This window comes from Halteromyces radiatus (assembly GCF_025201355.1).
Source record: "Halteromyces radiatus strain CBS 162.75 chromosome Unknown BX664scaffold_3, whole genome shotgun sequence".
NCBI classification, from domain to species: Eukaryota; Fungi; Mucoromycota; class Mucoromycetes; order Mucorales; family Cunninghamellaceae; genus Halteromyces; species Halteromyces radiatus.
Genome location: NW_026251689.1, coordinates 619,399 through 642,371, shown reverse-complemented (window position 1 = coordinate 642,371; position 22,973 = coordinate 619,399). Strand labels below are relative to the sequence as shown.

General features: G+C 32.1%; 11 protein-coding genes across 11 annotated transcripts; 5 read left to right on the top strand and 6 right to left on the bottom strand.

Moving 5' to 3' along the window:
- Positions 1-81: 81 nt before the first annotated feature.
- BX664DRAFT_357218 (dynein associated protein-domain-containing protein) lies at positions 82-6,157 on the bottom strand. The gene is made up of 20 exons (XM_051547935.1): positions 5,774-6,157; positions 4,974-5,675; positions 4,764-4,911; positions 4,464-4,703; positions 4,283-4,385; positions 4,112-4,203; positions 3,762-4,010; positions 3,585-3,702; positions 3,285-3,480; positions 3,039-3,212; positions 2,838-2,965; positions 2,688-2,759; positions 2,414-2,586; positions 2,223-2,322; positions 2,010-2,130; positions 1,677-1,896; positions 1,475-1,611; positions 1,040-1,384; positions 456-962; positions 82-304 (listed from the first exon to the last, which is right to left on the bottom strand). Exons 1-20 carry the CDS (start codon positions 6,071-6,073, stop codon positions 161-163), a joined length of 4,269 nt encoding a protein of 1,422 aa, XP_051401152.1. The 5' UTR covers positions 6,074-6,157; the 3' UTR covers positions 82-160.
- Positions 6,158-7,259: 1,102 nt separating this feature from the next.
- On the bottom strand, positions 7,260-7,804 carry BX664DRAFT_327928 (HAD-like domain-containing protein). The gene is made up of 3 exons (XM_051544510.1): positions 7,604-7,804; positions 7,451-7,535; positions 7,260-7,369 (listed from the first exon to the last, which is right to left on the bottom strand). The coding sequence occupies exons 1-3, from the start codon at positions 7,723-7,725 to the stop codon at positions 7,313-7,315; spliced, it is 264 nt and encodes an 87-aa protein (XP_051401151.1). The 5' UTR covers positions 7,726-7,804; the 3' UTR covers positions 7,260-7,312.
- A 68-nt stretch (positions 7,805-7,872) lies between these two features.
- On the top strand, positions 7,873-8,616 carry BX664DRAFT_327927 (hypoxia induced protein conserved region-domain-containing protein). Its single transcript, XM_051544509.1, has 3 exons — positions 7,873-8,033; positions 8,113-8,205; positions 8,266-8,616. The coding sequence occupies exons 1-3, from the start codon at positions 7,922-7,924 to the stop codon at positions 8,400-8,402; spliced, it is 342 nt and encodes a 113-aa protein (XP_051401150.1). The 5' UTR covers positions 7,873-7,921; the 3' UTR covers positions 8,403-8,616.
- Positions 8,617-8,958: 342 nt separating this feature from the next.
- BX664DRAFT_327924 (uncharacterized protein) lies at positions 8,959-11,113 on the bottom strand. Its single transcript, XM_051544508.1, has 3 exons — positions 10,887-11,113; positions 10,660-10,808; positions 8,959-10,559 (listed from the first exon to the last, which is right to left on the bottom strand). Exons 1-3 carry the CDS (start codon positions 11,077-11,079, stop codon positions 9,177-9,179), a joined length of 1,725 nt encoding a protein of 574 aa, XP_051401149.1. The 5' UTR covers positions 11,080-11,113; the 3' UTR covers positions 8,959-9,176.
- Positions 11,114-11,450: 337 nt separating this feature from the next.
- On the top strand, positions 11,451-12,603 carry BX664DRAFT_327922 (chromatin associated protein KTI12). Its single transcript, XM_051544507.1, has 4 exons — positions 11,451-11,688; positions 11,767-12,004; positions 12,068-12,230; positions 12,304-12,603. Exons 1-4 carry the CDS (start codon positions 11,526-11,528, stop codon positions 12,583-12,585), a joined length of 846 nt encoding a protein of 281 aa, XP_051401148.1. The 5' UTR covers positions 11,451-11,525; the 3' UTR covers positions 12,586-12,603.
- Positions 12,604-13,192: 589 nt separating this feature from the next.
- On the top strand, positions 13,193-14,533 carry BX664DRAFT_371532 (hydroxyacylglutathione hydrolase; the record flags this gene model as incomplete). Its single annotated transcript, XM_051548656.1, has 5 exons — positions 13,193-13,338; positions 13,402-13,457; positions 13,651-13,846; positions 13,913-14,054; positions 14,133-14,533. 5 exons carry the CDS (start codon positions 13,193-13,195, stop codon positions 14,346-14,348), a joined length of 756 nt encoding a protein of 251 aa, XP_051401147.1. The 3' UTR covers positions 14,349-14,533.
- Positions 14,524-15,260, bottom strand: BX664DRAFT_384230 (uncharacterized protein). The gene is made up of 2 exons (XM_051549168.1): positions 14,955-15,260; positions 14,524-14,881 (listed from the first exon to the last, which is right to left on the bottom strand). Exons 1-2 carry the CDS (start codon positions 15,235-15,237, stop codon positions 14,601-14,603), a joined length of 564 nt encoding a protein of 187 aa, XP_051401146.1. The 5' UTR covers positions 15,238-15,260; the 3' UTR covers positions 14,524-14,600.
- Positions 15,261-15,299: 39 nt separating this feature from the next.
- BX664DRAFT_327916 (uncharacterized protein) lies at positions 15,300-16,337 on the bottom strand. Its single transcript, XM_051544506.1, has 4 exons — positions 16,138-16,337; positions 16,002-16,069; positions 15,892-15,899; positions 15,300-15,807 (listed from the first exon to the last, which is right to left on the bottom strand). The coding sequence occupies exons 1-4, from the start codon at positions 16,295-16,297 to the stop codon at positions 15,351-15,353; spliced, it is 693 nt and encodes a 230-aa protein (XP_051401145.1). The 5' UTR covers positions 16,298-16,337; the 3' UTR covers positions 15,300-15,350.
- A 291-nt stretch (positions 16,338-16,628) lies between these two features.
- On the bottom strand, positions 16,629-18,903 carry BX664DRAFT_327913 (CBF/Mak21 family-domain-containing protein). Its single transcript, XM_051544505.1, has 6 exons — positions 18,812-18,903; positions 18,102-18,721; positions 17,481-18,041; positions 17,306-17,416; positions 16,886-17,240; positions 16,629-16,820 (listed from the first exon to the last, which is right to left on the bottom strand). Exons 1-6 carry the CDS (start codon positions 18,848-18,850, stop codon positions 16,734-16,736), a joined length of 1,773 nt encoding a protein of 590 aa, XP_051401144.1. The 5' UTR covers positions 18,851-18,903; the 3' UTR covers positions 16,629-16,733.
- Positions 18,904-21,086: 2,183 nt separating this feature from the next.
- Positions 21,087-21,615, top strand: BX664DRAFT_371525 (velvet factor; the record flags this gene model as incomplete). Its single annotated transcript, XM_051548655.1, has 3 exons — positions 21,087-21,204; positions 21,256-21,340; positions 21,456-21,615. The coding sequence occupies 3 exons, from the start codon at positions 21,087-21,089 to the stop codon at positions 21,613-21,615; spliced, it is 363 nt and encodes a 120-aa protein (XP_051401143.1).
- Positions 21,616-21,635: 20 nt separating this feature from the next.
- BX664DRAFT_92755 (uncharacterized protein) lies at positions 21,636-22,966 on the top strand. Its single transcript, XM_051549798.1, has one exon. It carries the CDS (start codon positions 21,670-21,672, stop codon positions 22,852-22,854), a length of 1,185 nt encoding a protein of 394 aa, XP_051401142.1. The 5' UTR covers positions 21,636-21,669; the 3' UTR covers positions 22,855-22,966.
- Positions 22,967-22,973: the final 7 nt, after the last annotated feature.

Here is a 22,973-nt window from a genome sequence, read left to right as displayed (position 1 = left end):
TATTCTTGCAAACAGCAAAGGGAATGACTGATTTGGATTCTCATCTAGAGGTAATAATACAAAAATAGAAGTCTATCCAAATAAAGTAAAATATTTCTGTTTTTATTCAACAAAAATCTACGGTGTAGATAAATTCTTTTATTTCTAACAAAAGTGTATATCAATGGATAAATAGAGTATGTATACGTTCGAATTCCTTGAAGCTTTGTAACTGGACACAATGATGAGCTGGTGATGATAATATATTTCGACGAGGCAATTGGATTTTGGCGAGGGATGTGGATATCATATTGGACATAGCAGTCTATCAAAAAAAAAAAAAAAAAAAAAAAAAAAAATAAATAAATAAATAAAAATAAAAAGACTCAATATCATCAAATCGATCTCTTTTTTTTTTTTTTTTTTTTTTTTTTTTTTTTTTTTTTTTTTTTTTTTTTTTTTTTTTTTTTTTTTACCGTTTTTTCTTTTGCTTCAGTTGATATCTGTGTTGGTTGTAGCTTTTCCATTTTGATTCGAAGTGTATCACTGCGTTGTTTGAGGGTATACAGGACAGACTGCTGAGTTTGGTATTGATATTCGGGAGTATGCTTGCGTCGTTGCCATTTGCCATTGCGATGATCAGGAGCCAAAGAGATCAATTTAGGCGAAGCACTGGCTGTGCGGATATCTTTCAAAAGAGCTCGTGTCTCCATAGCATACGATCGAATCAATGATCGAACACTATCTTTATTCTTTCCATTGTCGTCCTCTTCTGTTACTAATGTTGATAATGTTGTCGTTGATTGGTCGTCACTGTCCTTGGAGACAGAGTTGATAGATGATGATGGTGATGTTTGTTTTTGTTGAGAGATACTAATGACTGGTGGTAATTGATCCAATTGTATAGATCGAGCCATATCACAAGATTTGAGATGAGCATTTTCTGCACGTAAATATCGAATAGCTGATTTCAAAGAGTCCACCTATATACAGAAGAGAGAGAGAGAAAACAATCCATAAGATGATTTTTTTTTTTTTTTTTTTTTTTTTTTTTTTTTACCTGTTGCGACATTGTCATCAAGCTACTAGAAGAAGTTTCCAGAGTAGATGTTCCTTCCGCCATGTCATACTCAGGTTTCTTGGGTGTAACGGATGATGAGGACACTAATGATCGAGTGCTTTCTTCTTGAACAGATACTAGTTTCTTGAGTTTTGCATTTTCTTGTTCTAAAGAATCGTATTCCGTTTGTAGATTTTCCATTGCCTCCGCATACATTTGTTCCTGAGATTGTGATTTTTGTAAAGTTTCCTGCAAAACGCTAATTTGATCCGCTTGTTTCTTTGCAGCCTCCATGCGTTTTTCCAATAGTTCTACTTTGACGCCAGCCTCTTGAAGTGATTGATCCTATATATATATATATACATAGAAAAGAATGACAATGATTGATCATGAATACCGTTTTTACTCCAACGATCTAATTTTTTTTTTTTTTACCTTCATCTTAACATCCTTAATCAGTTTTAGAATTTCATCTGCATGTTGTTGTAACTTTCGATCCTTGTCATGATCCACAATGACTTCTGCCTTTATATCTGAAGCACGTTGTATCCAAGGAGCAGTACCAGTAGCAACTAGATTAATGAAAAGAACAATATAAAAAAGTCTTAGATGGTATCTATATTTGAAGAGCACTTACTTTTATCCATCTTATTGTCGCTTTCCACTCTAGTAAATGTATTCGATAGTTCATTCGTCAATGATTTCAAGGTGTTGAGAGCACCTTCCCACATGGTACTTTCGGCAATTTCCAAGATTTCATCGGCCTTGTTGTAAACAATTTGCTGTATGTTGGCAAGTCTGATTTCTTCCTTGCTTCCACGTTTGGTATCCACATAAATTGCGATTTGTTTGTATGTCTATAAACCGGATGTTTCAAAAAATGGAACGAGAAATACATAAAAAAAAAAAGAGAGAGAGAGAGGGAGGAAAGTGAGCAAACATAAAGAAAAGACCTTTTTTTAATATATACCTCGAAACAGAATCGACTAACTTTGGAACTAATGGCATATAAGGTTTTGAATCGATGTAAATGTTCTGCTTTTGGGGTAAGAGCTTGTTCAGCTAGATCATCCAGTTGACGAAGAAGTTTTCTATTGAATCAAAAGAGAAAAAAGTAAGATAGCATGATTGAGTATTCATCAAAATCATCAAAAGAAACAAAAATGAAAAAAAAGAAACTTGCCTTGCCATCATCTTGCTATTTTTACTTTGAACCACCAAGCGTGATAGAGGCTCCAAATAATCGTAATCCAATCGTTCGTACCCTTCAGTGATCTTGATACCTAATCAATGATCCACAAACAAAAACATCAATAAAACGAGAAAAAAAAAACAAGAAACATTGCTTTAAAGCCCATTCTATTTCCATCTTACCATCTTTTCTTGCAGCGTTCTCTACAGCTTGTCTTACAAAAGTGAACTCAACTGCCATCCTATCTGCATTGAAGTCCAGAGCTCTTGTCAAACCAAAGAATTGATCCACATGATTCGAAGGTCCATTTGGTACCAAGTAAACTTCTGTCAAATGTTCCAATTGGGCGATCATTCTACTCTCATTGTTCATCATAGAAAGGTAGATAAGTAAATGAGGGAGATAAAAAAAAAAAGTTAAACACAACTGTCTTATATTATCGGTTCATTTGTTTACCTTTGTAATTCCAAAATACAGTCAGCCTCATTGAGTTCATCAGTGCGAAGAAGTTCAACAATACCATTCAATCTTTCATAGCAATAATAAAAAAAAAGTAAGAGATGAGTTTCTGGTGATAGACAAAATCTTTACTAATTATTTTTTTACCTTCGTTCAGTTCCTACTAGATCATGATATACTTGTCCAAGTTTTGTGAATATTTCTGGTTTACAATGCTTGATAAAGGTGACAAACCGTTTCGCAATATCACTCAACCATCCAGCACGTTGTCGCAACTAGGAAAAAAAAAAAGAAGAATTAATTGACCATTCTTTTTTTTTTTTTTTTCTTTTTTCTTGGTATATTTACCTCACAAACAGAAACTAAATTTTCAGTGACAGTGTCCATAATTTTTTCACTGATAGGATGATTTTGATCCAAATGCTTAATAATAAGTTCTGACTTGAATACTAATCGTTTGAATAAGAGGAAACAAGAGATGGCATCGTTTTCGGTCTTGAAGAACACATCGGGGAGATAAGGCTAGACAAATGTAATAAAATTGAAAGTAAAAATGAGCAAGATACATATAATCCGTTTATCTTTCTTCCTTACTTGTATGTAGCTAAGTTTATCTGTCGCTTGCATAGCATCCAATTTTCGTAATTCCAAATCAATCGCCTTTGCTTGAGCTTTCATCACTGTCGATTGCAGTTGCATATTGAGGGACATCATTGCTTGAGATTGACTACTGAGATCTTGTTTTTCAGTTTGTTGACTTTCTTGTTTGTGTCGTAATCGTTCCAAATCACTAATTTCATAGAATAATAATAAAAAAAAAAGTAAATTATAAAGTCAGGGAAAGATATATTCTCTTTTTTTTTTTTTTTTTTTTGCCAATTCGATGTGTCTTACCTCTGTAAATGAATCACCAATTCACGGAACTGTTGGATGGTTGCTTCATAGTCTGCACTTGTTTCTTCCATAGATCGTATACGTTCTAGTTGTTCCCTTAGTAACATATCTCGATGATCTACAGAAAAGAAGGATGGGTTAATGATATTCTTCATCACAGAGTAATGATATAATTACCGATTTCGGCTTGTAATTGCTTTTCAGTTTCCAAGTGATTTTCTTCTAATTCGTCGGCCAATTCCTTCAAAGCCTCTAGATCATCCACAGCAGATAATAATTCTTCCAATTTCTCTGTAAGATTGAGATTCTTTTCAGCAAGTTGTTCCACCAAATCTTCAGCACCTAAAGCATCGTCCAATCTTTGCTTGAGAATTTCATTTTGGTTATCAGAAATTTCGAGTTTTTCTTTAGTGCGGGTAAATTGAGCTATTAAAAAAAAAAAAAAAGAAGAAAGAAAGAAAGGAGCAACATGTATTAGTCATCCATCAAAATGAATTCGCATACAAGTTTAAATGTTTTTCATGTACCTCTTATTTCGGTCAATTCATGGTTTTCACGTTCTAATTCCTTGATTCTTCGATTCAATTCAGCTTCGTGTTCAGTAGTAGCATCTCGTAACCTGTAAAGATATTATAAACAATGATTAAGTCATGGGGATGAATGAAAAAAAAAAAAAATGAACCACTAAAATCATTTACCTTAAAAGTGCATCCTTCAATCTTTCATTATGTCTTTCCAATTGAATCACTTCCAACGGCGTTTTTTCATCACCAGTATTTTCAGGAGGTTGGTTGAGGATATCTATGTTAATTATCATGTTCATTCAAAAAGAAAGAAAAAAAATTAACAAACATCTTTTAATCGTTCAGTTGTCCTTACCAGCATCCTTTCGAAGAATATCCAAATCCACATTGATTTCCTCTAATTTGTCCTTAAGCACATTGACTTCCTGTTGAAGATGTTCCGCGCGTTCTTCTGCCACTTCTTTATCCAAAGTCATCATTTCTAAAGATTCCAAAGCATCGTTGTATTTGATTTCGAATGATTCTCTGTCAGCATCATTTTCCTTGCTTTCCTTTTTGGCTTCCCGTAATTCCTTTTGAAGTTCGGAGATCTTGTCTTTTAAATAAAAAAAAAATAAGATGAGTACATTAAAATACGGAAGCTGTTATTTTTTACCTTGTAATTTGTTGCGAAGAGTCAAAAATTGTTCTGCTTCTTCTTTGATTTTCTCGTGTTCCCTATATTTTTCTCGATCTTCTTGTCGTTTGGATTCCAAAATTTTCAATTTAAATCGTAGCTCATCGTAATCTTTCAAAGGTACTGTCTATTGAACAAAATAAAATAAAAATGTTTGATACTTTTTTTCTTTTGACTAAATAATATTACCTGATCTGATTTGCTGATAGGAATTGAAGTATCAAGAGCACCATAAACATGTGAAGTAGTTTTAATGCCAGTAGGTGATTGAGTTTGATCCATAGAATCTTGATCAGAAATGCTGGAATGTGATCTTGTATAATCCATAGGAATAACTTGGTTATCATCTTCCAGTTCCTCTTCTTCTTCCTTATCATTGTCATCTTGTTGTTGTTGTTGAGAATAATATCTGGTCGATGCTGTTGTAATATTGTATCTATCATTATCTTCCAATAGTTGACGTACAGATTGTTGTTGTTGTTGTTGTTGTTGCTGTTGTGATAATCGTAGTTTTTGAAGCTGAGCTTGACGAAGTTCCTTTGTTGTATTCTCCTTTTGTTGTTGTGTACTTGATCCCAAAGTACCAGACCGAGGTCTTGTTATCGTCGCTGTAGTTGTTGTTTTATTTCCTATCAAACTTCTACGTGGACCTGTAGTGAGACTGGCTGTAGGCGTTATATTGTTTGTAGTACGAGGTGCGGTAGGTGATGAACCAGCACTTGATCTTTGTTGAATACGACGGGGAGAAGAGAGTCGAGAAGGAAGTAAAGTGGATGATGGCGAAGGTGTGCGTTGCTGGGTTGATCGAGCTGCTGCCAAGTTTGCATCAAGAGGTGGAGCAAAACGAGAAGAATCAGTAGAACTGCGTCCAGATCGCGTAGAAGAGCCACCCTAAGGAATTACAAAAAAAAAAAAAAAAAAAAAAAAAAAAAAAAGGTTTAATTATTAATGCCATTGGATAACTAAAGGTTAAAAGATATTTTGTTTACCTCACTACCACTACGACTCATAGGAGAGGGAGAGGAAGGAAGAAGTTTGACTTGACTAGGACGAACAAAGACACCATGGTTGGTACGACAGTCAAAATAACGTTTACCTTGGACAACACCACTGTTTTTCCCCTGAGGTTCATCTAGTTCAATACCAATCCATTTACCAGTTTGAAAACTTGTGGTACCAGTATAACGAATAGTGCCAATTTTCCCTTGTACTTGGATACGAGTACCAGGACGTAGGTCAGACGAGATATCACCAGAAGAGTCGTGTGGACTACTATTACGTGATGACATGTAAAGTACAATACGTAATAGAAACTACTTGTAAAAATAGAATGATGAAAGAATGATATGATAAAACAATAAAAAAGAAAGGAGTCCTGGAATTTTTCTTTTGGAGTACAATCATAAAACTCAGTCGATTTTTTTTTTTTTATTTAATGTCTCCTTGTCCCACCAAAAATGGTAATTCAAGCTTGTACAAAAAAAAAAAAAAAAAAAAAAAAAAAGACTAACTACACTAAGAATTAAAGATATCTATATGAGAGAGAGAGAGAGAGAGAGAGAGAGAGAGAGAGAGAGAGAGGTAGATCAATTCAGGGATAGGGAGATAAAATAGCATCAATGGCATCGGCAATAGAATCATATACATAAGTATTTTCTCCTTGTAACTTGTTTTCATCACCTTCACGATATTTGCCAGTCTTGACTATAGTAAAAAACAATATAAGAACAAGTATGATTTCACCAAAAAATAACTAAGATTACCTAAGATTCGATGAAGACCAAGTTCTTTTGCACCATCACCAAGATCATTATTCACATCATCACCAATAATTGCTACTTCTCCAGGGGAATTTTGAAATCCTCTAAAAAGACACATCAATAAAAACAAAATTATCATAATAATGAGTAAAAACTTACATTTGTTCTAAAGCCAATTCAAAGAAATTTCTTGTAGGTTTGCCAACAATACTAGCTGTAGTTCCAGTTGCATATTCCAATGCTATAAAGTAAATGATATATTAATACAGATGATTCTTTATTTTTAAACTATTTACCAGATACAAAACCACCAGGTCCAAGGGAGAGATTTTCATCTTTATCTGCGAAATATTTGGCCTTATGAACAGCAATCAATGGTATATCTTTGTTATTGATCATCAAACGAAAAGCTTCATTCAACTATTTTGTATAAAAATAAAAAATCAATAAGTATATCCAATCGACAAAAAAAAAAAAAAAAAAAAAAAAAAAAAGTCTGATATTTTGGCTTACCTTATCATAATGGAATTCAGAGGGAGCAAGACCAATTACCACCACATTAGGATTCTGTGTATCAAATTCATTAAATTCTTCTAAAGCGTCCTTTTCCATCAAAAGTAAAGGTCTACTAATAAGTTAACTTTAGCTTTCTATATTCATGTTGTTACCTTTTTTTTTCTTCTTCTTCTTCTTCTTCTTCTTCTTCTTCTTCTTCTTCTTCTTCTTCTTCTTCTTCTTCTTCTTCTTCTTCTTCTTCTTCTTCTTCTTTTACCGTAACTGTTTGCTTCTAATCAAGTCTCTGCAGGCGGATAAAGAAGTGAATACCTATTATTATCATTATCATAAGAAAGATAAATATCAAAATAACTATCCTTCTTATCATAGATATGTATTTAGTTCTCTTACGTCAGTATCATTCACTTGAAATCCTAGACCATTGAGTTTTTCAACTAGTTTTCTTGAAGATACTTTGGTTGTATTGGTAGCAAACCTATAAGAATAAAAAGAGAGAAAAAAAGTTTTAATAATAGGAAACATGTTTATCATTATTATTCATACCTAAATGGAATATGATTGATACGAAGTTTTTTAATGGCTTCTATAGCTCCAGGAATTACCTTGGCATCTATATGTACTGTTCCACTAAGATCTATGAGTAAGGCTTTGATATGAGTTTTCATCAAGATAAAAAAGGGATGTTATAACAAGAGAAAGGAAGACAATCAAAGAAAATGATGAGAGCGCGTCTTTCAATCTCCCTTGCTTCAGCCTGGGATTGAATACAAAAAAAAAAAAAAAAAAAAAAAAAAAAAATGGAATCTCATTGTTTTCTCTCTATTTTTTTTTCCTTGTCTCTACTTTTATATTATCCAAATCATGAAAGAATACACCAAGGAAGAAATGGAGCACATGCATAGAATGATGAATGGCGAATCTGCCTGGGATCGAATGAAACGCAAGTCGAGAGAAGAACCATTAGTACCAGCAGGTATGAGTAGAAAATTGATTATAGTTTCACTTGTTCTTATTTTTATTATCATTATTATTCAATATTGTCGTTTATATAGGTGTCGCTTTGACTTGTTTTGCTTTAGTAGCCGCCACAGTGGGTGTCAAAACTGGAAATAAAGCATATGCAAACAACATGTTCCGTCTTAGAGGTAACATTATATGGATTCTTTTCACAAACACTATAATATAACCCTATTCTTTGTCTATAGTTGCTGCTCAAGGATTCACCATTGTTGCCATGGTTGGAGGATCTCTCTATTATACCTATAAAGAACAAAAGCAAAAGGAAGCTCTTGCTCAATTACAAGAACGATCAAAGACCGAGCCTACAAAGAAAGATGCCTAGTTCAGTGTTGATCTCTTTAGATTCTTTTTTTTTTATCTATTTATTTTAGTATTAGATGACTTCATACCATTTCATTATTTTGTCCTCCCTCTTCTTCTTTCCCTCTTTTACTTTGTAGTTATTCACCTCAACCTCATATTTATTTCTCATATTCATTCATATACACACACACACACACACACACATATATATATATATATATATTAGTACAACATTTGTATAGATTTATCAATATAATAATAAATCAACTTGTTCAATAATATCGTCACTACGGTCATTACTATATGGAAGATTGACATTTTTCGTTGGTATGAAAGATATTACTATGTTTGATTGCGCTTTTTTTTTATTATTATTTTATTTTGGATGATATGTGGAAATGGAATAATTCATATAGTGATGTCCATAGATGACTATGATGGACGTCGTAGATGATGATAACATTAAGTATCATCTATTCATCCAGTCGTTTATTGTTGCACAACTCTGCTAGCTCAAAAAGTTTCTACAAGAACATATTCTGGGAATATCCTATTTCTTTTTTTTTTTTTCTCCATTAGATAGATAAACGTAAGAAAACAGTTTTATTGCACAAAATAATAGGAGAACAAGATGAATACGATAATAGTAATAGGGGTATGAAGATGTTAATAATGATAGTAATAATAATATTAAACTAGAATACAATTGAGTAGTACCGATGATGGGTGAGGGGAATAAGAAAATCAAATAAAATAACTACCATAAAAATAAAATAAAAAAAAAAAAGGAATACTAACCGACATAATAGTCTGGAGGAGGTTTTGAGGGGATCCGATCCAAGGCTGTAGTTCCGTCGGTAACCAATGATGTTGATGTTGATGGAGATGATAATGAAGATGGTGCATATAGTTGGACTTCGGAAGCACGTTCTACTTGACGCCTAAATGCGAAATAACAAGGACATAGGAAAACATGAGCTTCTATACTACAGGAACTTCGTCTTGAAGATGAATTGTAAGGTTCGTCTTGTTGAATGATGATGGGTGAACCTGGAGCAGATGGTGTTGTACTATCTCCATTGTTGACAGGCATTCTACGTCCCTTTTCCGATAATCCATTGGCGTTGGTGTTATGTTGTGGTAGTTCAAAATAGGAGGGTAACCGTCCAAAATCTTCTTTCAATCGACAATCAAAAACCGTGATGGGAGATTCAAACTTGATTGTTTCTCGTTTTCTTTTTTCCATATCCATATCCTTTTCGACCCGATGTTTTCGTAGTTTGGATAACCATTTTGCTCCACTTGTGGTGGGTGTGGAACTACCGCTGTGGTGCCCTGTAGATGTATTGGATGCTGAAGTCGTACTATCAAAACTATCCGTACTTTGATCACTGTTGTGTCGATGAATGGTTGTTCTTGTCAATCGTGCTGCTACTGCTGCCATAGGATCTTCTTCATTGGATGAAAAGCTGTGATTGTGAAGAAGTGGAGAAGAATTGGATGCTACAGATGTTGGATCAGGGTAAGACAATGTCACATGAATAGAGAGATGATGTCTAAACAGAATATCCTTGAAAGTAGTTGAATGATGAAGATTACGAACACAAGTAGGAGTAGCAAAGGTGAGTCTGTAGGAAACAGTATCGTGAATATCGATGTAATGATGATGATGATGATTGTTCTTTGTGAATAATGCTGACCAATCACTATTGATATCAGGAGTAGATGTACTTAATTCACCTCCATTGTCATTTTCCTCTAACCGACCAGCAGAAAGGAAAGAAAGATCAAAACGTTCTTGATCTGTTCGTAAAGCACGCATTTCTGGAGCAGCATACCGTCGATTTTCTATAATATAAAATTCCAAATGTTCCAATCGTACATGTTTGACTTGAGGTTGAATGACACATCTCACATGGAAGAGATCACCAGAAGAAAAAGCAGCTTGTTCCACCATTATCTGAATATCAACGCCAGGTAAATGTTTTTCAAAAGTACGAGACAAATCTTGAATAGAGTTGTTAGTAAGTAATGCATTCGATAAATATGTACGTAGTACAAGTACAGGTTTGGATATATGCCAACTATTCAATAAGGGAATCCCAGGACTTGTCACACGTGCTTCTACAGTATGTTTGACACGACCATAAACATCTTCCACCGTTTCCACAGTTGACTATGATTTTGACATGTAAAAAAAAAAAAAAAAGATTAAACTTCATATCTTCGCTTTTTTTTTTTCTTGTCTTTTTTTTTTTTCTTTTTCTTTTTCTTACGTTGGGTACTACAAAAGTAAACATGAATCGATGTATACCTGCAGGTAATTGGACATAACCTTTCTTTTCTCCTTCAGCTTGAAATACATTACAAATATCTTCTTTCAAAGTCTTTTCATAAGACAATCTAGTTCCTCTAGAACCAATTCCTATTTTTTTTAAAAAAAAAAAAAGATGAGTATTTGTTTTTTCATTAAAGTAGAGTGTATATTTAATAAACTTATTACCTTCAGGCCAATAAGTAGTTTGTACTGACTTGAGAATGACACTGATCTTTGATACTTTTGTAGTCTTGCCAAGTGAAAGTACGACATTACCACTAAATACAACTGAACCTTCTTCTGATGAGGGACCACTTAGAATGACAGGTTTGAGAGGATCAAACGATAGTCGATCATTTGAAAGTAAACCAAGATGCATGGAAGTAATGAAATAATAATAATAATAGTAAAAAGGGAAAAAGAGAAAAAAAAAGGTTGAAAAGAAGGAAAAAAAGAAGATTCCAAGCACGACACAGGGTGTGTGGGAGAATTTTGAACCAATAAACTTTGATTATATATTTATTTAGATCACCGAAGATCTAATGAGATCTTTTTTTTTTACTTTATTAAAAATTTAAATCACATCATCCTTTTCATATTATCATCTTATTTTGAATATTTCCCCCGTTCTATAAAAATTATGATAATCTTTTAATATTGCATGAAATTCTTCCATCAAACCAGCCACATCAACCTTCTTTGTCTTTCACTCATGGTTTCAATGTCCGCGCTTTTTCTTTTTTTTTTTTTTTTTTTTTTGTTACTATTAAGAAAAAAAAAAAGGCCTTTTTGTTCCCTTTTGTTTTTTTTTTCTTTAAAACAGAAATGCCTCTTATTATTATGACAGGGATCCCTTCAAGCGGGAAAACACAAAGAGCACTTGAAGTACAAAAATATTTGACTGAACGATTACAAGAAGAAAACAAGTCTATGCGAATCCACCTTGTTAATGACGAATCTCTTCATATTTCTAAAGATGCTTACAAAGGTAATAATATATATATATATATATATATATATAAATGATATATTGAATATACTAATATACTTTTTTTTTCTATTTCAGATGCTAGAGAAGAAAAAAAAGCACGTGGAGCCATGTTATCAGCAGTGGAAAGACTTTTAAGTAAGGACGATATAGTAATTGCTGATGGATTGAATTATATCAAAGGATTTCGATATCAATTATATTGTGTGGCACGTGCTCTGAGTACACCTCATTGTGTGATTCATGCTGGTACACCTGTAGCTATGGCAAAAGAATGGAATGGATTATTGGGTGAACAAGGTTATAGTGAACAAGTGTAAGTTTTTGAATAAATCATGATATATATATATATATATAACTGATGTTTTTTTTTCTAAAGATTTGATGAATTAGTAACTAGATATGAAGAACCTGAAGGACGTAATCGATGGGATTCACCATTATTCACTGTTATTTATGATGATGAATCAATTCCTGGTGACAAAATATGGGATGCTGTTGTATTAAAGAAACCACCTCCACCCAATTTATCTACAGTATCGGTAAAGAATTATATTTTATTATTTATTATTTATTATTATTTATTATTAACTTTATATATATATATAATTTTAGAAACCAGTATCAGCTACAAATTATGTTTATGAATTAGATAGAGTAACTTTGGAAGTGATCAATGCTGTGATAGAAGGACAAAGAGAATATGGATCAGGTGGATTACCTATGGTGATACCAAATGCAACTCAAAAAGTGATTAATCCATCAAGAAATGTTACATTATCAGAATTAAGACGATTAAGGAAACAATTTGTATCGATTAACAAAGTAAGAACTACCTTGGATACATCTCGTTTAGCTGATATGTTTGTAGATTATTTAAATACCAATTTATCTTGATTAATAAAAAAAAAAAAAAAAAAAAAAAAAAAAGATATTTTTTATTTCTTGTTTTTATACTTGTTTTGATCTTATTATTATTATTATATATTATCCACAAGGGATGATGAATGGAAAAAAGAAAAAAGTATTTCCAACTCCGTATACATCTATGTAATCCTCATCTTTTATTTAAACTTCTTTTTTTTGTGATGATTGAGTGACAAAGGATACTTTTTTTGTTAATTCTTGTCAATAAAACATATCAAGTAAAAGGTGAGACACTTTATTATCGTTTGCCTATTTGTTTGTTCTTTTTTACAACAAGGTTTCGTTACATTGTCTACATACAATTCGGACTTTTTGTTTTTACCTATTTTCCCAATTTTTTTTTTTTTCTTCAATGGAAGTTTCCATCTCACCTATTTTTATTATTTCTCTCTCAAAAAAAAAAAAAAAAAAAAAAAAAAAAAAAAAACAACCCTTCTTCTTTTATTCAAATTCTTTTTCTTTTTTTTTTTATTTTTTATTTTTATATCTTTTCTGTATACTTCTTTATTCATAGTCTCGTTCGAACTTTATTATTTTACGAATTATTAGCACTACTAATAAAAAAAAAAAAGACGATATGAAGATCATTCCCATTGGTGTTTTGGAAGATAATTACTCATACATTCTTATTGACGAAAAAACAAAAGAAGCTGCAGTTATAGATCCTGTTGAACCTATCAAGATCTTAAATGTCATTAGTCAAACTGGTGCAAAATTATCAAGGTAAAAAATTGTTTATATGTTTCTATATTATATATATTAATTAATTTCTATATTTATCAATAGTGTATTTGTTACTCATCATCATTGGGATCATTCGGGTGGTAATATTGAACTCGTAGGTAAAAAATCAAAAAAAAAAAAAAAAATTAAATAAAGAGGGAAGAATATATGTTATAGTGATCAAAAGGGCAAAAGATTGAATGGTTGGGATTAGGGTGACACAAAAAAAATATAAAAAAAAAAACTAATAGAATTATTATTATTATTATTATTATTATTATTATTATTATTATTATTGTTATTATTATATAGCCAAGAAACCAGGATTAGCAGTCTATGGTGCTGATGCTAGAATTCCTGAAATTAACTATGTATGCAAAGATCATGAAGAATTTAAATTGGGCTCTTTAGAAATCACTCCTTTACACACTCCATGTCACACTAAAGGCCATGTTTGTTATTATGTTGTGGATCCTGCTACCAATGAAAAGGCTGTTTTTACTGGAGAGTAAGTAAAACATATAATATATATATATAGAGAGTATTATTTATGAATTCATTACTTTTTTCATAGTACTCTATTTGTAGCTGGTATTGGAAAATTCTTTGAAGGAGATGCTAGAGATATGTATAGGATTTTATTCCATGTGATTACCAAATTACCTGATGATACTTGGGTTTATTGTGGTCATGAATATACAAAACAAAATTTAAAGGTAAAAAAAAAAAAAAAATTTTAATTATGGTGAATCATCTGATTTTAGATCTGATCTTTCTTTTATATATATATAAAGTTTGCCATTTCTTTGGAACCTCATAATGAAAATTTAATGGCGAAATGGGCATGGTGTCAAGATAAAACTATTACTGTACCTTCTACTATTGGTCAAGAAAAATTATATAATCCATTCTTACGTGTCAATGAACAAGCTTTACAACTCATTGCTGGCAAAAGCGATCCTGTCGAAGTTTTACATACATTACGTGAAATGAAAAATTCTTTCAGATAAGATTTATTTGATTTCCTTTTGTCTTAGTATTTTTTTTTTATTTTCTTTTCCTTGTAGTATATTTTAGTTTAGAACATTTTCCCCTTTTATCATTATTATTTTATAGCTTTTTTTTTTATCACACCTTTCATCATATAATCATTTCAAATATATAAAGCATTATTTTTTTTATCCATATTTATATACATAGATTCTTTTATTGAACCAAAAAAAAAAGGTATACTAAAATTATATTTATCTAACACTAACTAACTATGCTTGAGATCTTTTCCGTAATATCATCAAATCCAAAGACTTTTGAATCATCTCTTCCATACGTACAAATGATTCTATCCTTTCCATACTAGCCACTGTTTGTCGAGCATCCTCCAAATCACCATTGGCCAATTGTACTTGTTCCGAGAGTGTTTGTAATTGTTGACGTTGGCTGACCAGTTGAGGTACACGTCGATGAATATGATCTGATATCTTTGATAATCCTTGAGAACCTTCATTCAATGATAACTTGAGTGTCCTATCATATCCTCGCTGGACTATTAAACATAAACAAGAAATAAAGTAACTAAAAATTCATTTTCACGTTATAGAATATCATATATATGTTACCTTTATGTATACGATCGACAAGTCGTTGTTCAGCATCTTCCGACTTGATGATAGGAAGCACAGATGTCACATTGAGTAAATTAAGACTAGAACTTGAGGCTCTACGTGCATATTTCGAAAGTTGATCAAAAGAAACATTTGACCATGGTGGTGTAGTGCTGTCAATCCAACCCGAAACAGCAGCAGAAGTAGTCTTGGTCGCCTTTATTGAGGAATGAGAGGAGGATGAGGGTATAATATGTTCTTCATTAACATGTGGCATAGCATCATTTGTTGTAGACATATTCTATAAGCACATACAAAGTTAAAAAAAAAAAAAAAAAAAAAAAGAAAGAAAGAAAAAACGTGGGGGGAAAGCGGACTTTTTATTTCATACATATATATATATAATATATGTTACAATTTGGATGTGATATCCCAAGCATCATGATTATCACTGAATATAGTATCTAAAGATAAAAGGTTTTGGGCAATCTTCCAATTACGAGCACGACGTTCTTCTACTAAAGGATCATTCAAATCATGAAGACATAATGTAAGGACATGAGCCGGAGTCACGGTCTTGCCAGAAGCACGCTTGAATACGATTTTGGATAAAGCTGCACTTGCCACCACCAGAGTATTATCTGCTTGAGTAAAAACAAAACGATGTTCCAAGAAGAGCCATTTTTCCGACCAAGTAAACACTCGAGATTGCATCTTGTATTTTTGAAAGGGCGGGATTTCCTTCTTGAATAATGTCACTACCCCAGCATTATGTGCATATACACCATGATTGGGCTCCATCATCACACGTGAAAATATCGTATACAACACTTGGATTCGACTAAAATCAAGCATCTTGTTATATGAGCTTGATCATAATAATATATAAATAATAACATATCAGTAAAAAGAGAAAACATTCCAGTGATGTCGATGTATCTTTTTATTTTACCTATTGTTCTAAAGTATAGTAAAGATATACGAATAATAAATATAAAAATATAAAAATAATAAATTCACTAAATAATTATGCCTTTCTATTCTTTCTTTTTTTTTCTTTACCATGTGTTGATTATAGTCCATATCGTCAAATAGGCATCGATGGTCTTGTGAAAGAATACTGAATAATGCTACAATAGAAAATACATAGAGTAATCAGTTTTTTTGTTCACGACAATACCATACTTATGCAACTTACGATCAGGTTGGAACTTGTTTTGCTGAGCACGTTTGATAAGTGAACGTAACAATAACCATGACCGAAGAGTGTAACTTAACGGTAAAGATTTTGCATGAGCTGCCCATAATAGTAATGGAGGAAGTCCTAAAATCAAAGTACTAGTAGCTATAGATGGCATGTAGATAAAGAGGGATTTATCAAAAGAGAACAAAAAAAAAAAAAAAAAAAAAAAAAAAAAAAACAGAGAAAAAAAAAAGAGAGAAGGAAAAAGAAAGAGAACCATAAGTCAGGTACAATTTCACCAAAAAGAAATAAACCTACGCAAATTTGAACCACCGCAGATTTTTTTCATTAGCCTCTTTGGAAGGCATTGTACAATCTATGATTGATCGTTACTTCCCTAGACTGAGTGCCATCAATGTACCAAAGTTGAAACAATCAAGAGGCGTCATACAATCAAAGGGAAACAAGAATAATCAAATTGATTAGAAGGATACTATCTATCACCTTGATTTCTTTGTCGAATAATTATTATTATTATTATTTTTTGTGTACAATGATGATGAATAAATTATTTATTGAATATGATATCTATCTAATCTATAATTACTATTTCAAAGACTCCACACAGATTCCGTTGGTTTTTCAATGGCCAAAGCAGGTGTCTTTTTTCGTTTTCGTTCAATTTCAGTTTTGAAGAACTAGAGTATAAATGATGTCAGTATACAAAAAAAGTCCTATTTCTGATGCTTTGTTATTTTCTTACCGTAGCATAAGTATGATCCAAAAAGTCTTCCAGGTTGTATTTTGGTTTGAGGAATTGTTCGGTAAAAATTTTGGCAAGAGTAGAGACATTAGCGTAATAATGTTGACTAAGCGTTTGAAGTTCCCATAATGACGAGTCGATGGCATGACATTGATAAGGATCTAAAGTGTCAAAATCAAAAGGATCGGTGGAAGGTGTCGCTGATTGACTATGGATCATTTTCATGCAAGTGGGATGACGTTTCATCAAATTGTAAATAAATGGTACAATAATCACACTGGCGGCTGGAGGAGCTGTGAGTGAAAGTCGTGCTAGTCGTTTGATAAAGGCAGCGATTAAGGCTGCAGGCAAATATCTAAAAAAAAAAAAAAATCATGTCAAAAAACGAGAATACTTTGTTAAAAAAAAAAGTCAACTTACGCTGATGACAAGAAAATATCCAACAATCGGAAAAACCGAGAACGGTATTTCATATGTAACAAATTTCGGTCCAGTAAAGAATATAGTTTATGGTAAAAGTCAGGATAATCACTAGAAGAAGAAGATAATCAATCAGTTAATATAATCATCACCATCCATAATGTATAATACTTACAGATTATGTTCGGTAATCAATGTAAAGATACCATTTAATGCCAATAAACTGATAGCACCACCCACATTATAAGCATCTGTCAAAAAATCCATTAACAAACGAGGTTCATTCAAATGAGGAAGGATTCTCTTGTGTACAATCAATAAGACCCGTCGATAATATTCTTCAGTCATGGGAAGTCGTAAGATAGCCAACCAACCTTTGGAAAATTCCCGTTTGTGTACTTTGAGTTGAAGTAATGAAGGTAAGACCTTTTTTCCAGATTTTTCATCATCATCGTTCTCTTCCACATCCGATAAAGATCCACCAAGGACTGCATCCATATCATCCATATTTCCATCCTTGTTGTTGTCTTCAATTCTAGAATTGGGATGTAAAGACCAAAAATCATCAAGTTCTGAAGATTCGGTAGGCATAGAAGTAATCAATTCTGCTACACTGAATGAGTTGATTAAAAGTTGATCAAGTTCAGTTCTAAGTTGTGTTTCATTCGTTGTCTTTTGTCGTTTGCCATTTTTTTGTTGTTGCTTGTTTACCAATAGAGCCTTGTCAATGATTTCCCTAGAATAACAATCATGAGAAAATTTTTATGATTTTATCATTCAATTTAAAGAAACTTACGCACAATCCTTGAAAAAGTAAAATCGTACATCATCATACACATTGACATATTTATCCACAAATTCCTTTTGCAGAGGACCAATAAAATGACTACTTGTGAGCATAGCATGGACCATACGACCAAAGAGTGGATTGGCAAAAGTAGATCTTGATTTGGCAAACCGCTGATTTGCTTCACTTTCTGACCTCACCATGGCCATCGTCAAATTCATTGCAGGAAGTTGTAACCCAGGTTCATCATTATCAATAAGTGTCCGTAAAATATCTAAGTAGTCCTGGTATTGTTCTCGAAGCCACAAAGTCACTTTTTGAGCCGCTGATAACGGTTTATCCTTGTTGTTGTTGTCCTTTTGTTCTTGTTGATATTTTTCCATAGCACTGATTGTTTTCTTTTTCTTGTTGTTGGCTAAAGTCGATAAAGTTTCCTTTTGTAGTTCTCCTTGACTGAGAAAATGAGTAAATACACGATGAAGGGCATAGATCGCGGCATGAATAACTTTAGGTTGTTGTTCAGGTTGAGCAAATGCTATCAAATCGACAATATTGTTGAGATTACTCTTGTCATTCAAGCCAGCTTCCAAACTACGGATTTTTTGTCGTACATCCTTAAAATCCAAAGTCTAATAATATAATAAATATTAATTATTTCATCAATGTATAGATTCTAACTAAATCGTTTAGATCAATAAGCTATTCAACTATTTACTTACAGTCGCAGTTTCTCGCTTTCGTTTCGTAATAGGTGCCATGAGGATTAAAAAAAAAAAGTAAAACAGTACAAGAAAAAAAAAAAGTGAAGGAGTCAAAAAAAAAAAAAATTGTTGGGAAAGAATTTCTAATGATAAGCCACAGTGTATTAAGCATAAATCAAGATTGAACTACCGCAAGGCATTTCAGGGGATGAAAGCTAAAGAATAAATGAATAAAATGAAAAAAGAGACCAATACGAAAATGGAGAGAAAGAGGGGGGAGAAACGCGCGGCATTGGTGATCGATGATTTTGACCGAGGATAAGTCCGTTTTATTACTAATATTATTATTATTATAGTTGTTGTTATTTGTATAGTTATTATTATGTAACAAGAATAGACAGGAGATTGACAATAACATATAATTAATATATATATCTATCCATTCTTAATATATTTAAAAAAAAGGATAACAATGATTATGTTGAATAATGATTTTTTTTTGATGATTTCCTTTTCAACTTACCAATCATTAACTCTATGTAGGTCACTTTTTGAACTAGAAGCGAATATGAAAAGGTATTTCCTTTTTTTTTTTTTTTTTTTTTTTGTTCGATCGCCACCTTTATCTTTTTTTTTTTTTTAAGGGAGAGACAACTTCCAAACATCCGGATTTTCTTGAAATGGAGTTAGATTACCTTTGACACTTGACTAATCTGATTACCCGTCATTCTTAGAATGCCACTTTTTTTTTTTGTCGAAAACGGAGACACCGGAGTTCGTTGCCCCTTCATTTGGCTGGATGATTCATCGTCATTAACATCATCTCATACATTCAGCCAAGAATAAATGATTTATAGTAATAACAATGCTTGGTATGATGATTAAGCACGATGACAAAAAAAAAGAATATGCCTGGTGTAATTCAGCCATCATGCTTGGATGTCATGATCATGACACTTACTCTGTGATACTCTACTTTTGGTAATCTCTACATTGAATGACTAAGGATGTTTCCATCAAAAAAAAAAAAAAAAAAAAAAAAAAAAGACATCTAGCATTGATTATTCTCTCACTATACAATCGTTCATCTAACAAAAATTTTTAACTCAAAGGGAAAGTACAAATATAGAGAACAATGTTATCTGAAAAGCATAAATTGGATGCGATTAACACAAGATGAAAAGAAAAACTGAGTTTCTCGGCTCGGTTACAATGACGGTAATCAATTCCCTTGGTATGAGGAACACGGTCTAAGCGCAAGATTACAATAAGTTATCTTTCATTTTTATTGATCATCCTTTTTAAACTTGATAAATTTCTATAGTACATTCATAAGAGAACAAATAAATTATTCTTTTTCAAGTATGAACAATGACACTTAGCAACATGAAAAAAAAAAAAAAAACACGAGAAAAGTAAAAAAAAAAAAAAAAAAAAAAAAAGTCGAGGTCGGACATCATTATTATTATTGTCATTATTATTATTATTATCACCATCATCAGTAATAGTAGCAAGCAGTGGTATCACGATTACCATATACGGAAAAAGGGGATGGGAAACACATTGGCATAATAAAAAAAAGACATGATGAAATGGCATCACTTCTAGTAGTAGTGATGATGATGATGATGATGATGATCATAGTAATAGTAATAATAGTGGTAGTAAATAGCCGTATTAGTAAAATAAATTACTTGTACAACTGCATTTATACAACATATAAATATTTTTTTTAATGCCATCATTTCTTTGAAATTCTTTCTTTTTCTTTCTTTTTTTCTTTTTTTTTCTTTTCTTCATTCTATAATCATCATAGCAAGAAAAAAGAAATATTAATACAATCATGTCTCGAGGATCTATATCACATAACTATGATTATATATCAGTATGTTCATCTGGTCCTAGATATCATGGGTAAAATAAAATAATAAAAAAAAAAAGGAACTTTATATAACTTAAACCTTTTCATTCATGCAGAAGTAGACTTTCGTTGATACTCCGACAGCAACCAGTTCAAGCTCGTGTTAGTACAAGTAATGAAAGAGGTGAATAGAAAAGAAAATAATTATGGGTTTCAATGGATGATGATTCAAAATTACCATTGTAGACTATTCTACTACTCTTTTCTTCATTATATAGATCGTAAACCAATTGAACCTCCTCCCATTATTCAAATTCAACTTAAAAGTGGTTCTACTCAAGAAAATCGGTAATCCTTTTTCATTTATTTATGTTTTTTTATTTATTTATTTATTTTATTATTAGAGACTTTTTACAAAATCCTTATTTTTTTATGAGTGTTAATTTAGCCAATCCAACATCAAAAGAAGAAATATATCGACCTGATCATCCTGTACTTTCTGGTCAAACAGTATCTTCTATGTATAAATTGAAAGATGTTACTGATAATGGTAAATATTGATTTATATTTATATAATAACTTATTTATTTTTTGATATAAGATGGTGGTTTCTTTTGTTTTGGCGATTTATCATCTAGAATTGAAGGCGAATATAGGTTAAAATTCACCTTATTTGAAATCATAACGTAAGTCCGCCTTTTTCTTCCTTTTTTTTTTTTTTCTTTTTTTTTCTTTACTTTGATCAACATATTTCTCTACTCATCATGACTTTTCTTTTCTTTTCTTCTTTCACTTTATTAGTACTGGTGCAGTTAACCTGATGCATGTTTTCTCCAATGTATTCAAAGTCTACAATTCAAAAACAATGCCAAGACTATTGGATGCTACCTTTTTATCAAGATCTTTTTCTGACCAAGGTGTACGTATTCGTATCAGAAAAGAACATCGTGTTCAAGTGTAAGTTAAAAAAAAAAAACTCTTTTATATATATATATATATTCTTTACTAATTATCCATGTATTATATTAGAACTTCTACAAGAAAACGAAAATTCTCTACAGAAGAAGAAGAAGACGACGCCAATACTAGTGAATCACCACCTGACCATCACAGTCGAGATTCTTCACTACCACCACCAGCCTTATCAACAAAACGAATTTCTCTCACGGCTCCCACATCACCTATCTTTGATCCATATTGTACGACATATCATCAAGACCAACAACAACGTCGTATATTACCTCAAGAAGATGAACCTTACTCCTCATACCATATTCGAAGACATAGTACTCAACATTTTACAAAACAACACCATTATCAACACCAGCAGCAATTTCACGATCCACCTGACCATGCATATCAATGGCGTTCTTTCAGTGATCAACTATCTACAATACCGTTTTCACCACCACCTCAACCATATGATTTTCAATCAAGGCACAAGTCAATTTCCCAGGCTTATTATCCTCTACCATTACATCCGCAAGATCAACAACAAGAACAACAAACATCGTATCAACATTATTATTCTCAACAACAACGACATCCACAACAATATGTTTATCATCATAATGTTCATCCACAATATTATCATTATCCTAGTCCAAAAACAATCTCATCACCACCTTCGACTCAATTCAAATTGGATCATCGACATTCAACCACAGATGATAAAATCATTTTACCACTCTCACCAAGACCTTCATTTTCTTCTACTTCAGGAATGATACATCAACCATCCGCAACATCACAATATCAAGATCGTCAGCGATCTTCTTCAGGATGTATTACAACTGCCTCTACTACTGGATATACTCACCAACTTGTTCATTCTTCGACATCATATACAACACGACAGCAGCAACCATCATTAGCTTGTGTGAAAACAACACCAACAAACAACAACATCCGCTTACCTCCACTTCATACGATGGTATCAAACAATGGAACTGCCAAGGAAGTGCTTAGTCATAAAAAAAGTGATGTAGGAGAAGTGAATGCTGCTGTTGCCATGATGCAATTATCTCAACACCAAAGTATGGATAATACTTCTCATTTATCATCTGAACCTGATGCTTGTCAACATACGAATGATGATCCTCATTATCATCATCTCCAGCATGAACAACAAGAACAGAATACTCTATTGGACTCTTCAAGACGTGCATCCATCGGGATTTTGAATAGGGATTCTTTTTGATAATCATGTATTCCTTCTATCTTTCTTATTATGCTTATGACATTTTTTTATATATCTATTTAGTTTTATTCCTTCCTTTTTATTTTATGATGATTATTCTATTGGATCTCTCCATTCTT

Coding starts and splice junctions, on each gene's coding strand:
- BX664DRAFT_327924 (XM_051544508.1), bottom strand. CDS start 11,079: ATGCATCTTGGTTTACTTTCAAATGATCGACTATCGTTTGATCCTCTC. Junction 10,809..10,886: donor AACTACTTATTGGCCTGAAG/GTAATAAGTTTA, acceptor TAAAAAAAATAG/GAATTGGTTCTAGAGGAACT. Junction 10,560..10,659: donor TTACTTTTGTAGTACCCAAC/GTAAGAAAAAGA, acceptor TCAAAATCATAG/TCAACTGTGGAAACGGTGGA.
- BX664DRAFT_327927 (XM_051544509.1), top strand. CDS start 7,922: ATGAAAGAATACACCAAGGAAGAAATGGAGCACATGCATAGAATGATG. Junction 8,034..8,112: donor AGAACCATTAGTACCAGCAG/GTATGAGTAGAA, acceptor TCGTTTATATAG/GTGTCGCTTTGACTTGTTTT. Junction 8,206..8,265: donor CAACATGTTCCGTCTTAGAG/GTAACATTATAT, acceptor CTTTGTCTATAG/TTGCTGCTCAAGGATTCACC.
- BX664DRAFT_327922 (XM_051544507.1), top strand. CDS start 11,526: ATGCCTCTTATTATTATGACAGGGATCCCTTCAAGCGGGAAAACACAA. Junction 11,689..11,766: donor TTCTAAAGATGCTTACAAAG/GTAATAATATAT, acceptor TTTCTATTTCAG/ATGCTAGAGAAGAAAAAAAA. Junction 12,005..12,067: donor CAAGGTTATAGTGAACAAGT/GTAAGTTTTTGA, acceptor TTTTTTCTAAAG/ATTTGATGAATTAGTAACTA.
- BX664DRAFT_327916 (XM_051544506.1), bottom strand. CDS start 16,297: ATGCCATCTATAGCTACTAGTACTTTGATTTTAGGACTTCCTCCATTA. Junction 16,070..16,137: donor AAACAAGTTCCAACCTGATC/GTAAGTTGCATA, acceptor TTTCTATTGTAG/CATTATTCAGTATTCTTTCA.
- BX664DRAFT_327928 (XM_051544510.1), bottom strand. CDS start 7,725: ATGAAAACTCATATCAAAGCCTTACTCATAGATCTTAGTGGAACAGTA. Junction 7,536..7,603: donor ATCAATCATATTCCATTTAG/GTATGAATAATA, acceptor TTATTCTTATAG/GTTTGCTACCAATACAACCA. Junction 7,370..7,450: donor TTCAAGTGAATGATACTGAC/GTAAGAGAACTA, acceptor TGATAATAATAG/GTATTCACTTCTTTATCCGC.
- BX664DRAFT_384230 (XM_051549168.1), bottom strand. CDS start 15,237: ATGTCTACAACAAATGATGCTATGCCACATGTTAATGAAGAACATATT. Junction 14,882..14,954: donor TGTCGATCGTATACATAAAG/GTAACATATATA, acceptor TATGTTTAATAG/TCCAGCGAGGATATGATAGG.
- BX664DRAFT_92755 (XM_051549798.1), top strand. CDS start 21,670: ATGTATTATATTAGAACTTCTACAAGAAAACGAAAATTCTCTACAGAA.
- BX664DRAFT_357218 (XM_051547935.1), bottom strand. CDS start 6,073: ATGTCATCACGTAATAGTAGTCCACACGACTCTTCTGGTGATATCTCG. Junction 3,703..3,761: donor GCAATTACAAGCCGAAATCG/GTAATTATATCA, acceptor TCTTTTCTGTAG/ATCATCGAGATATGTTACTA. Junction 2,760..2,837: donor CTAGTAGGAACTGAACGAAG/GTAAAAAAATAA, acceptor TTGCTATGAAAG/ATTGAATGGTATTGTTGAAC.
- BX664DRAFT_327913 (XM_051544505.1), bottom strand. CDS start 18,850: ATGGCACCTATTACGAAACGAAAGCGAGAAACTGCGACT. Junction 18,722..18,811: donor GAAAGCGAGAAACTGCGACT/GTAAGTAAATAG, acceptor TTATATTATTAG/ACTTTGGATTTTAAGGATGT. Junction 16,821..16,885: donor TGGATCATACTTATGCTACG/GTAAGAAAATAA, acceptor TTTATACTCTAG/TTCTTCAAAACTGAAATTGA.